General features: G+C 41.9%; 1 protein-coding gene across 2 annotated transcripts in view; it reads right to left on the minus strand.

The window, feature by feature from the left end:
* Window positions 1-1,479: 1,479 nt before the first annotated feature.
* Window positions 1,480-12,771, minus strand: part of LOC311425981 (antigen WC1.1-like) — a 29,016-nt gene continuing 17,724 nt past the window's right edge. The window contains exons 8-15 of one of the 2 annotated variants that reach the window (XM_084502063.1): window positions 11,922-12,236; window positions 10,950-11,009; window positions 10,553-10,867; window positions 10,345-10,377; window positions 9,901-10,038; window positions 6,009-6,104; window positions 2,975-3,127; window positions 1,480-2,384 (exon numbers count right to left, since the gene is read on the minus strand). In XM_084502063.1, coding sequence (XP_084358189.1) covers window positions 2,284-2,384; window positions 2,975-3,127; window positions 6,009-6,104; window positions 9,901-10,038; window positions 10,345-10,377; window positions 10,553-10,867; window positions 10,950-11,009; window positions 11,922-12,236 — 1,211 coding nt within the window. In that variant the 3' untranslated portion in view covers window positions 1,480-2,283. Of the gene's footprint in view, window positions 2,385-2,974; window positions 3,149-6,008; window positions 6,105-9,900; window positions 10,039-10,344; window positions 10,378-10,552; window positions 10,868-10,949; window positions 11,010-11,921; window positions 12,237-12,771 lie in introns of both variants that reach the window. The other variant, XM_084502062.1, reaches the window with a different exon arrangement.

Below are 12,771 nucleotides of genomic sequence, written 5' to 3' on the forward strand. Positions count from 1 at the left end.
AGAGGGAAAGGAATATATCTAAGTGATGTGAGGAGGAACAAGGTTTCAGAAATAGAGGTATAAGGGGATAAAAAGGGATAGTTGTGTATAAACAGGACTCGGCTACCAGAAGAACCAGGATAATTGGCTACTGGAATGACTTTATGTACTCTTGTGATAGTAGGTATAACCAGGGAGAAAGTAAACAGGTCCTTGTTTACTTGTGTACTTGGAGCTACATGTCCAGGTGGTTACATTCCCTTAGGAATTTTAACAAAAGGCTTAATCTTTGCCAAATTTGCCTTTCCTTTTTGGTTTCCTCTTCATTCCTTCCAGTCTAGCTCAGAAAGGATAAAGCTATGCAGATAGAAATATCCTAAATATTACTTAATAGTAGCAATACAGATTAACAGAACACTGTGCTCTCATGATATTCTATAGTGAAGCTCTACTTGGTGCTGAGAGGCAGACGTCCAGAGAAGCATAGATTTGCCAGGATCCTCAGTGAGTACAAAGAAATATTAAGTTAATTTCAGTGCAACTTCTTCTGCCTCAGTCCTTGGCACAAGGTTATAAGGTGTCCTGATGGTGAGCTAACAAGGTTAGTGAGATTGTTTGGGCAAGGATCTACTTGTCTGTTTGTCTTCCCTGCTGTTTTGGACAAACTCACACTTCGTTATGTACCATGCTAGCTAGAACAACTGTTGTTTTTATATATAAATGAGACTCTCATCTTCATTATGGCGACTCTTATGGATATATCATCTAGACACATCTTTACAGTGGCATCCTCTATGCAAATACAGCTTTGTTGGGTGGCATGGGAGTGGCTATTGGAAAGGTGGGGCTCAGATTTTCATAGAATCATTAAGGTTGGAAAAGACCTCCAAGATCATCTGGTCCAACCATCACTCTACCACCAGTATCACCGACTAAACCGTGTCCCTAAGCACGGGCAGTAACCGTGTCCCTAAGCATGGGCAGATGTTCAGCCATTTCCAGGAAAGCAAGGCCCATCACACATAATTGTTACTTGGAAAGACAAACACCATACCTCTGAACATTCCCTCTTCTTCCTTCTTTCCCCCCAGTTTTATTGCTGAGCATAACATCATACAGTATAAAAAGTCCCTTTGGTCAGTTTGAATCAGTTCTGGTTGTGTCCTCTCTCAGCTTCTTGTGCGTTCCCAGCCTCCTTGCTGGCAGGGCAGCATGAGATGCAAAGACATTAATGCTGTGTAAGCACTGCTCAGCAACAACTAAAACATCAGTGTGTTAGCAATACTGCTTTTCATGACAAATCCAAAACACCTCACCATGTTTGCTACAATGATGAAAACTAACTCTAGTCCAGCCAAAACCACTACACTGATATAGATAGATTTCAAGGGAAGCTTTTTCTTTCAAAACCTGAAAGAAATTTTATTATTTTTTTATTTTATTATTTTTAATTTAATTTTATTATTTTTATTGTTATTTTATTTATTATTAGGAGCCAAGACAACAGTACTTCTACTCCATCAACTTGTGGACTTTTGCAGTCTGCATTCACATGATGAAAATAAATGACATGATGGAAACCTATAGATATGACCACTATTTGTCCTACGTTGAAAGAAATTAAACTTTCTATTACTGTATAATTGATATGATTTTGGGAGACAATAATTCATCATGGTGTAGAGGGAGAAAAGAGGAGTTTTTCCGCCCAGTCCAAATTGTAATTCATTTGCATGTAGTTCAAATGACAGCCCTGCATTTAAAGTGAGGACAAGAATAACCTCTCGTTTAGTTTGTTATCTCATGTAGTGCTACCTAGCATTAATTCTGGCTCTCACATTCTATGTGACAAATAAGAATATCCAAAAGTTTAAACACTGCTTTGATGATCTTCTTGCAGTTCAGTCTCAATTCCTAATAATCAAAATTCGTCATACAGTGAAATGTATCCACGAGGAGTAACATACATTTGAGAAAAGATCTTTAAACAGTTTTAATAAGAAAATATCATGGTTGAAAAATTACCTCAGTTTAAAAAAAATAAAAATGAAAAAGAAGCAATGAAACTATTTAGAAATAATAATAATAAAAAAAAGCCTGGGTAGTTAGGAGAAGCTTGAAAAACTGTCTAAACAAGATAATGCTTGTATTTCTTCTAAATATGTAATCACTTCTCTGCAAATAAACCAAACTTATGAAAACTAATTCTAAATGCAGGTTGTTCTGGTTCTGATAGTACATGATTAGCATTTTATGAACAGGGGAGAATGTCCGAAAGTATTCAGTACTGCTCAGCGATCTTGATTAGGGTCCTGTCTCTTCAATGTCATCATAAACTGTGTCTTCAAGACCCGGGAATGAATCTCTTTGAGTCTCAGATGTCCTGTTTCTTGACACATTAGAGTCTGAAAACATGAAGGGAAGAACTCAGTCAAATGTACATTCTGTATGTTTTACCTTTACACAGTTGTGCAGCTGAAAGTGTGGGCTGGCGGTTGTCTCCTTCAGAAAAACTTGAGAACAGTTTTTACATTCTGCCTCCTGCTACATGTACACATATCCAAGGATCAAGCATACTTTTCTCAGATCTGATTTAATAATAAACATTTTTAATAAAGGCAATCTGTATTCAATAACACAAAATAACCCGATTCAGTGCTTTACCACCTCAAGGGTTAAAAAGCTTTTTTGCTATCTTTATCTGACACATAGCAAATTTTGAAGATTTACTCTTCCCATGAATATGCCCTGATTTGGATCCTCCCAAGGAAAACAAGGTATGGATATAGATTACCTGCAAGGGTTGTGAGAATATTGTTACTGAAAGACCAGATAAACATCTAATTGGAAGAGTGTAGGAAGGTAGTGTTCCTTCCTTACAGTGGTTAGATAAATCTAGGTGATCTCTTGTGGTATGCTCCACACTGATTTCCCCTGAGTTCAGTACAATAACTATAGATTATGAAAATTAGCAGCACTGCTCTTCTGGACTCACCTGTCCATGAATACCTGTTTCCGTCACTTTTGTCCAGAACTCCAATGATTTCTTGCTCATTCTTCCCTGGAAGGGAAGCATCTTTAGATCTAGGATCTTCTGTCACATCATCATAACCGTCTTCCAGGGTATTTCCAGGCAGTAGTGGGACCTCTGGAATGATACTGGTATTAACTGTAAAAGGGAGAGAACTTCCACTGGAGAGAACAGTAGCTGACAATCCAAAGATAAGGGTTTGCAATACTGATAGTACCGTGATGAAAAGGAATGATAAGAAATTAAGAATCCTCCTGAGAGCTCTAAAGTATTCCAGATGACAGTGATATAGCTCCAATAATTGTTATACATTGTTGTAACAAGTACAAAACAGAAGCTAATATGGAGGATGAACGTGAAAGGGGGAAAGGTCTGGAAGAATGCAGCTAGTGATAAGGTAAGCTTCCCTATTACATTTAATAATTAAAAAATAATAAGTTTTCCTTGTTTATCTCTATGTATCACTAGTTCTGTGAGTAGTGAGCGCTCTGATTTCTCAGGGGTAGGTAGCTCTGTGATCTGGACATACCTGGAAGTCATCCCTCAAAGAATCTTAGTTTTCACTGTCTTATGGTATATACATACACAAACACACATACATATAAAACATATATGAAATGAAAGCAAATCAAAGTGCTCGCATTTCTTTTTTTCTTTCTTTCTTTCTTTTTTTCTTTTTTTTTTTTTTTTTTTTTTACAATATTCAACATTCAATGTGAATTAGAAAAAAAGAGATCTTTTTTGGAATAATTATCTTCTTGGTGAAAACTTCAAAACAAGTAAGAAAAATAAAGGCTTTTAGTTTAAATAATTAAAACCCTAAATATAGCAAACACAATAAAATATAAAAAACCATAGCACAGCAGAGGGTTAGGGATGTGGGCAGCTGAAGTCCACAACTGGTTGGGCCTTTGACAATTGATATCTCTGAGGGCAATATTAAAATGAGGTTTTTGATCTGCACTAGGAAAATGTAGTAGTTCTCCAGATACTTCCTCTCGCTTTCAGGGAGCATTTTCCATTTTCCATTGTCAAATAGAAACAAGCAAACAAAGAAAAATACCACCAGCAAAACCATACCTGGAAGACTGCATTTTTCATTGGGTCACTGGGCTGAACATTTCCTGTTCAACTCCAGCAGTATGCCACCCACAGCATGTTTTTTCTCTGTCTTAATTCCCCACATTTATCTCAGAAATGAAACAATAGTTTGCAACTTATTACAGTTACCATTCCTGGGAGAAGCAGTTGCCAGATTAGAGGCAGACTGGGCTGCAGTAACCATGCTCTGGTTAAGTTTGTGATTTTGAGGAACACAGGTCTGGCAAAGAGCAAAGTCAGGATCTGAACTTCTGAAGAGTGAACTTCAAGCTATTTAAAGACCTAGTAGATGAGAACACCATTCCCCTGGAACACCATCCTTAGGGACAAAGGAGCTGAGCAGATCTGGCAACTCTTTAAGATGTTTTCCTTAGTGTGCAAGAACTCTCCATCCCCCTGCATAAAAAAGTGGGCAGGGAGGGAAGACAGCCCTCAGAAGTAGAAAAAAAAGAGAAGACTGGCACTTTTATACAAGATTGTATGACACATTTCCACCACAAAAATCAAAGAGAATTTTTTCACTTACTGTCTAACATTATTATTGAACATGAAGTTCAGGAAAAAAAAATTGTTTTAATAATCGATAATGCTTTGGAAATTAAAAGCTAGAAGTGTCTCTTTCATTGTAGGATCTCCATTACATTACCTTGAGTTGCTACAGGACCAATGAGAAAGTGTGCTATCAGAGTAAACTCTCCTGAGCTGCTAAACTGCATCATGAGGAAAACAGATCCAGGATCAATAAGGCTGCAGATCTAAGTCAAGTAACTTGAGGTTGAGTATGGCTGATTGTATGGATTATACATACATTCAGTTTATTGCTCTCCAATGTAGCTGTTTGCTAAGGCAGCTATGGTAATGTATAGGGATAGCAGGGGAGGTATCTAAATAGTTCTGAAGGATAGGCATGAAGTAACAAATTATATTACTTGTGATTGGAGGCTGAATGCATGCAGATAAAGTATAGCCAATGACAAAACAAAACAAAACAAAACAGCCAAATAACCCCAAATGTGCCAGTTCATAGAATGTATGAATCAGCCAGAAAAAACAAACAAACAAACAAACAAAACCAACCAACCAAAAACAAAAACAAAACAAAACAAAAAACACACACACAAACAAACAAACAAACAAAAAACAAACAAAAACAACTAAACAATGCATGATACAATGTACAGGAAAGTAACCAAACACATATAAGAGGACAGGTAGCCTGGGTCTGTAAATTCAGGAAGCCAGTCAAACCTGACTGCATTCTTTCCAATTGTAGCACATAGTCTATACTGCCATTTGGAAGAGTGCCTGCAGTCTTCAATAAAACCTGTAGCAAACATAACCAAGTGAGCTAAGGTGCTTCTTTGGAGGAGAAGCAGATTCTTGGGCGGTCAGTATTATTAGTCCTTAAGGGCTTACACTGAAATAGATAACAATTCTTCTGGAACTCATAGGGAAGGCAAGCCATAAAAGCAGAAAGCAATCAACAGAAGGAAGCCTATAGACACATGTGGCTACCAGAAGGGGGATACAGATTATTGGTTTATTTGTTCCTACTTTAAACAATTGCAACAAAAGCTTTTTTTCTTTTTCTTTTCTTTCTTTCTTTTTTTTTTTTTTGGGGGGGGTGGTGGGTGGGAGGAGGGCGTCGACTGGACAGACAGGAGGTGGAGGCATATTGTTCTGTGCTTTATAGCTGCAGTGGGGACAGCACAAAATGAATTGTCCCTTGAAGAGGAATTATTGCAGTCCACTGGTCAGAAAATACTTCTCTTCAATTCAAGGAACTGTTCAGTTTTCTGGTAGATTTGGGAACTGCAAAGTTTCAGACTGGGATTTGGGCCTCCAGAAGGAATTATCCTCAATTTATTTTCTCTTGATAAGAACAAGACACACAGACCTGAGAGGTGAGTCATCCCCTGCTTTTCTCTCATCAGATTATAGTCAATGTCCTCATAGACAGCCTCAGAGAAGGGGTCATATGATACTCTGGAGCCTGAAAGTAAAACACAAGATCACTCACACAGTCTCTGTTCACACTTGGGCTGGTGTCATGAAAATGAATGACATACATGTAAATGGGTCTACACAGCCTATTTACTACCCAGAAAGTCACAGGAAGGTGCTGTCTGAGAATAAACTTGGAGAAAAAGTTTATCTTGACAAAGGAACAGTAGATACTGGATGGGGAAGCAGGTGTGTTAACAAATCCATTCGATTTATTCTGTCTGTGCAGATCTGAGTTTCTTGGTTTAAATGTATGTTTTGATTTGTGTTCTAACAATTCCTCACTCAGGGTACTGAAAACTCTTCTGATGTTTTTGGCACTTTAGGGAAAGGTCTCGGTCAGAACTGGAGAACATAACTTCAACTTCCTGGAGATATGCTGGAAATTTAATATAGACCTGAGGAAGCATTCTAAGAGGTTTCTGGAATGTGTGGAAGACAGCTTCCTGACACAGCTGGTTAGTGAGCCTACCAGGGTGGTGCCCTGCTAGACCTGCCGTTCACAAACAGAGAAGGACTGGTAGGAGATGTGGTGGTCAGGAGTTGTCTTGGTCAGAGTTACCGCGACACGGTAGAATTCTCTATTCTTGGTGAAGTCAGGAGAGGGGTCAGTAAAACTGCTACGTTGGACTTTCAGAGGGCAGACTTTGAATTGTTCAGGACACTGGTAGGGAGGGTCCCTTTGGAGTCAGTCCTGAAGGGCAGAGGGGTCCAGGAACGTTAGACGCTTTTCAAGAAGGAAGCCTTAAGGGTGCAGGAGCAGGCTGTCCCTGTGTGCCATAAGATGAACTGGTGGGGGAGAAGACCGGTGTGGCTGAAGAGGGAACTTTTGCTGAGTCTCACAGAATCACAGAATGGCCAAGGTTGGAAGGGACCTCTGAAGGTCATCTGGCTCAAGCCTCTGCCAAGTAGGGTCACCTAGACCATGGATGCCCAGGATGGCATCCAGGTGGGTTTTGAATGTCTCCAGCAGAGAAGAAGGCTCCGCAACTTCTCTGGAAAACCCGTTCCAGTGCTCTGTCACCCTCACAGTAAAGAAGTGCCCCCTCATATTCAGCTGGAACTTCCCGTGCTTCAGTTTGTGCCCATTGCCTCTCATCCTGTTGCTGGGTACAACTGAAAAGAGACTGCCTCCATCCTCTCAACACCCTCCCCTCAGATATGTATACACATTGATGAGGTCTCCCCTCAGTCTTCTCTTTTCCAGGCTAAACAGGCCCAGTTCTTTCAGTGTCCTCGTATGACAGGTGCTCCAGTTCTCTAAGCATCTTTGTAGCTCTCCTCTGAACTCACTCCAGTAGTTCTATGTCCCTCTTGTTCTGGGGAGTGCAAAACTGGACTCAGTACTCCAGGTGTGGCCTCACCAGCACTGAGTAGAGGGGTTAGGATCACCTCCCTTGACCTGCTGGCAACACTCTTCTGAATGCACCCCAGGATTCTATTGGCCTTTTTTGCCATCAGGGGACATTGCTGGCTCATGGTCAGCCTGCTGTCCACCAGGACTCCCAGGTCCCTCTCTGCAGATCTGCACTCCAGCAGGTCACCCGCCAGCCTGTACTGGTGGTTGGGGTGATTCCTTCCTAGGTGCAGGACCCTGTGCTTGCCCTTGTTGAATTTCATGAGATTCCCCACTGCCCAACTCTCTAGCCTGTCCATGTCTGTCTGAATGGCAGCACAGCCCTCTGAGGTATCAGCCACTCCTCTGAGCTTTGTGTCATCAGTAAACTTGCTAAGAGTGCACTCTGTTCCATTGTCCAGGTCATTGATGAATAAGTTGGGCAACACTGGACCCAGCACAGACCCTTGGGGGACACCACTAGCTACAGGCCTTTAACTAGAACCTGCACCGCTAAGGACAACCCTCTGAGTTCTGCCATTAATTGTCGATTCACCTCACTGTCCACTTACCTAGGCCACACTTCCTGAGTATGTCTATGAGGATGTTATGCAGACAGTGTCAAAAGCCTTGCTGAGGTCAAGGTAGACCACATCCACCGCTCTTCCCTCATCTACCCAGCTAGTCATCTCATCATAGAAGGCTATCTAATTGGTTAAGCATGATTTCCCCTTTGTGAACCTATGCGGACTACTCCTGATCACCTTCTTTTTCTCCGTGTGCTTGGAGATGAGAGATTCCATCACTTTTCCAGGAACAGGTGAGGCTGACTGGTCTGTAGTTGCCTGAGTCCTCCTTCTTGCCCTTTTTGAAGTCTGGGGTGACATGGGCGTTCTTCCAGTCCTCAGGTACCACTCCTTTTCTCCATGACCTTTCAAAGATGATGGAGAGTGGCCTAGCAAACTGGTCTCTGGGAGAAAAAGGGAGTTTAGGTCCAGTGGAAGAAGGAACAGGCAACTTGGGGAGAGTACAGGGAAGTTGCTAGCATATGCAGGGAAAAAATCATAAAGGCTAAAGCCCAACATGAGCTCAACCTGGCCACTGTGGTAAAAGATACAAAAAATGTTTTTAAAAATGTATAAATGGTAAGACCAAGGAGAATCTCCATCCTTTACTGGACACAGTGGGAAACATGACTACTGAGGATAAAGAAAAGGCTGAGATTCTCAATGCCTTCTTTACATCTGTCTTTAATAGTCAGAGCAGTTATCCTTGGGGTACTCAGACTTCTGACCTGGAAGTCAGATGGGGAGCAGAATAACCCCCCCCAAGATTCAGGTGGAAACAGTTAGAGACCTGTTACCCTACCTGGACTGTCCCAAATCCATGGGACCAGATGGGATCCACCTGAGGGTGCTGAAGGAGCTGGAAGATGTGATTGTCAAGCCATTTTGCATCATCTATCAGTGGTCATGGTCAACTGGAAAAGTCCCAGATGACTGGAAACTTGCTAATATGATGCCCATCTATAAGAAGGGTCGTAAGGAAGACCCAGGGAACTACAGACCTGTCAGTCTGATCTTGGTATCAGGGAAGGTTGTGGAACAGATAATCTTGAGTGCAATCACACAACATGTACAAGACAAGTAGAGGGCCAGGCCCAGTGAACATGGGTTCATGAAAGGCAAGTCCTACCTGACCAACCTCATCTCCTCCTATGACCAGGTAACCCACCTGGAGTATGAGGGAAAGGCTGTTGACGTAGCCTTTCAGCAAGGCCTTTGATATGGTCTCCCATAGTATTCTTCTGGAGAACCTGGCAGCACATGGTTTGGACAGATATACCCTTTGCTGGGTTAAAAACCAGCTGGATGGCCAGGCCCAGAGAGTGGTGGTGAATGGAATGAAATCCAGCTGGTGACCGGTAACAACTGGTGTTCCCTAGGGGTCGATGTTGTGGCCCATGCTCTTTAATATCTTCGTTGATGATTTGGATGAGGAAATTTAGTGGTAGGGGGATGCTTGGACCAGATGATCTTGGAGGTCTTTTCCAACCTTAACGATTCTATGATTCTACGATTCTGTGATGCTATGGTTCTATGGTTCTATGATTCTATTTGTCTGAGATCTAATGTGTTGGCTGTAAATTTTCCAGTTGCTGCAGTCATCAAAATCTCCTGTCCTCTTGTCTCTATTTCTCTCTGCACAAACAGGTCACTGCAAGACCTGTACAGAACAAGACAGGGTCCAAGTGTCTTAGTGGCTGTTCTGGCTGCTGCCAGTTCCCAGTTGCACTGGTGGACTATTTCACTGCCAGAGGGTAAGTGAAAATTTCAGTGTGGCAGCAGGGATCAGTCACCTCAGCCACCCATCCTCCCAGCTGCCCCAGCCAATTAGCACTTGCCAGCTTCTTCAAGGAGGCATTTCATAACAGTACTGAGGGACACACCTCTCTTCTGTGCCCTGGCACTTCGGATCTGTCCAGCGAGAATGGCAAGGACCAGGCAGAGAAGAGCCCCCAGAATAACACAAACGATGACAGGTGCTGAAATTCTCACATTTTGTGTCTCTGGTTGGCGGGGAAGATCTGAATGGAAACAGAGAAGCAACAGGTGGAGAATCAGGTGATCCAGAAGCTGCTCCTCTGGAGCCTCCTGCTGTGCCCATGGTAGCAGGGTGAAGCAGGTCACCTGCTGCCTAGTTGTGGGTCCTGCTCAAGCAAAGAGCATTCAGCAGCTGGGGATGGTGCCATTCAACCATCCTTTACAAAAGACTAAGTGAGATGCTTTCTCATGAGCTGGAATATATTGCGGTTTTACCCACTATGCAGTATCAAGCACATTAAATTCTCATTTGTTGGGAGAAAGAAAGGGGGGAAGAGGAAATATTTTACCTGCTCTAGTGGATGATGTTGTTCCTGTCACACCTATGAAAGGAATACAAGTCTAGGTTAAGGAATAGGTAAGTGTGAAAAATAGGAAGAACATCTTCACATCATTTGTGAGGTTCCTGCAGTCAGAAGTATGAAGGGGCTAGTAACTTGGATGTACATCTACCTCCTCTCCTAGTCTGTGTAATGAACCAAAGGACCATTTACTAACCTGAGCAATCCACAGCAGCGTCCTCCTTATGATCACAGTTTTTGCCAAACAAGAGCTTGGAAGGACAGTCCCAGAGAGACAGTTCTGTTCCTTTACAGTGGATCTTCTCCAACCAGATGGGACCAGTCCCTTCTCCAAAGGCAGCTTCACTCAGAGCGGACACAGCAGACCCACAACCCAGTTGCCTGCATACCACATTAGCATCTGCTATATCCCAGGAATCATCACAGATCGTTCCCCAAGAACCCTGGTTCCAAATCTCCACTCTTCCTGAGCACACATCCTCTCCTCCTACAACACGTAACTTCTCCCTGTCTGCAAAACAAACATACTTCTGTATTGCTTGAACAGCAGGAAGGTCCACAGGGACCAATAAGGAAAAACAAAGTAGAGGTACCTGAGCAACTTGTAGAATTTGGACACTCAGCAGTAGCTGGAGTTGCTGTCCCTTTTCTTCCTGTAGAAATTAAATATTGTAAATAAATCATTAGATTATTCTAAAAAAGTGAAGTTACATAAAATGCCTGATCATTAACTCACCACTGTAAGGCTTGTGAGGCACTGGAGCAGGCTGCCCAGTGAATCTGTGGATGACCCATCCCTGAAGGTGTTCAAGGCCAGGTTGGGACCTTGGCCAACCTGGTCTAATGGGTATCATCCCTGCCTAAGGCAGGGGGCGTTGGAACTAGATGGTCTTTAAGGTCAAACCGTTCTATGTTTCTATGATTAATCATCAAGTTCATTTTTTCCTGTAATGTATGCATGGAGTATTTAATACTTGCTGGGTCACTGTTTGGCTATTGCTTTAAATAAAAAAATGTTCCTGAAACTCTCTGAGGACTTTGCTTTCTTTCCTCTTGAAGTGCCTTTCAAGAGATCTGAATGTTATCTAAAATCCGTTTATATTTCAGTGGGAACCCACAGATATGAAATACTATCATAAGAGCAGACACCAGAAATGGACCTTTAGAATTGAACTTAAGTACACTTGTACATGTTTCTGTGCATTCACGTGTCTACATGCTCTGTTATGCGTCCATACATGTATGCATACATGCCTCTAGACTTCTTGAGAAATCTGATCTTATCTCAGACCTCACAGACTAACTGCATATCACAGACTTTTAATTTACAGGTATGCAATGGCACCATGCTATCAGGGTCTTCCCTTGGATTTCAATACTCATATCATTTTAATTAACTAATTTACAACAGGAATTAGACAAAAATGTTTGTGCCATTTTCATGAAACTAAAAATTATATAAACTGGAAAACAATTGAACATGTTTTAAGTACTACAATGTCCACATATGCATGCACAGGTTTCTGTATGTTTGGGAGGTCCTGTACAGATACATTTGTAGTTACCAGTACAAGAAATATGGGTCTCTTCTGCTCGGTTATCACATGACTGAGGATCCCAGGGGTCTGACTGACAATGCCAGAGAGAGCTGTGTTGCTTATTGCAGTCAATGTGGTCCAACCACGTGGGCCCAGAACCTCTGCCGTATTTGAAATCTTTATCAATTTCCCCGCCATCTCCACAGTTCAGGTGTTTGCATGCAGTTATTGCAGTCAGTTGAGACATATGATTGGAACAAATGCTCCCCCATGTTCCATTGTAGAAAACTTCTAGCCGTCCAGCACAGTCATTGCCATTCACCAACCTCAGATCCAAGAACTCTAAAAATAAAGACATAAAATTTGAATTAGAGGGACATGATTCAGCACACATTTCATTGTTCTGTTTCCAAAGACCAAACAGTAAGTAAACCCTGCTCTTCAAACAATAAGGGCCACTTCCCTAGGGATTTTGACTGTTGTAGGCTTCGCAATCCAAGAATCCCCAGGGCTGGCTGGTACTTCATCATCCAACCGAGCTCAGCATATATGTTTTTCTTCAGTGCTCCTATGAGATAGTCCTGGTTATAAATAAGCTGGTCACACATTTTTCTGGAGGTGAGGAAGGTGAGGATGCCATAAATCCCAACAGACCCTTTTTCTGGTGTTTTTAGGACAGTTTTAAGGAAAAAGTTGAGGCAGCTAGTCAGCTTAGTTACTGTGTTCATCTTAAGTTGCCTTTGAATTTGGGATATGTATATTATTAGCCTGACATTAGGTCTTTCTTAAGTCTTTCTGCTCAAGCATCTGTTGTACTGCTTTCCATACTTCTGCTTGAAATATTTTTCCTAACTGCTGCCAATTACCACAATTTCAC

The sequence above is a fragment of the Aythya ferina genome (genome assembly GCF_964211825.1).
Source record: "Aythya ferina genome assembly, chromosome: 1".
NCBI classification, from domain to species: Eukaryota; Metazoa; Chordata; class Aves; order Anseriformes; family Anatidae; genus Aythya; species Aythya ferina.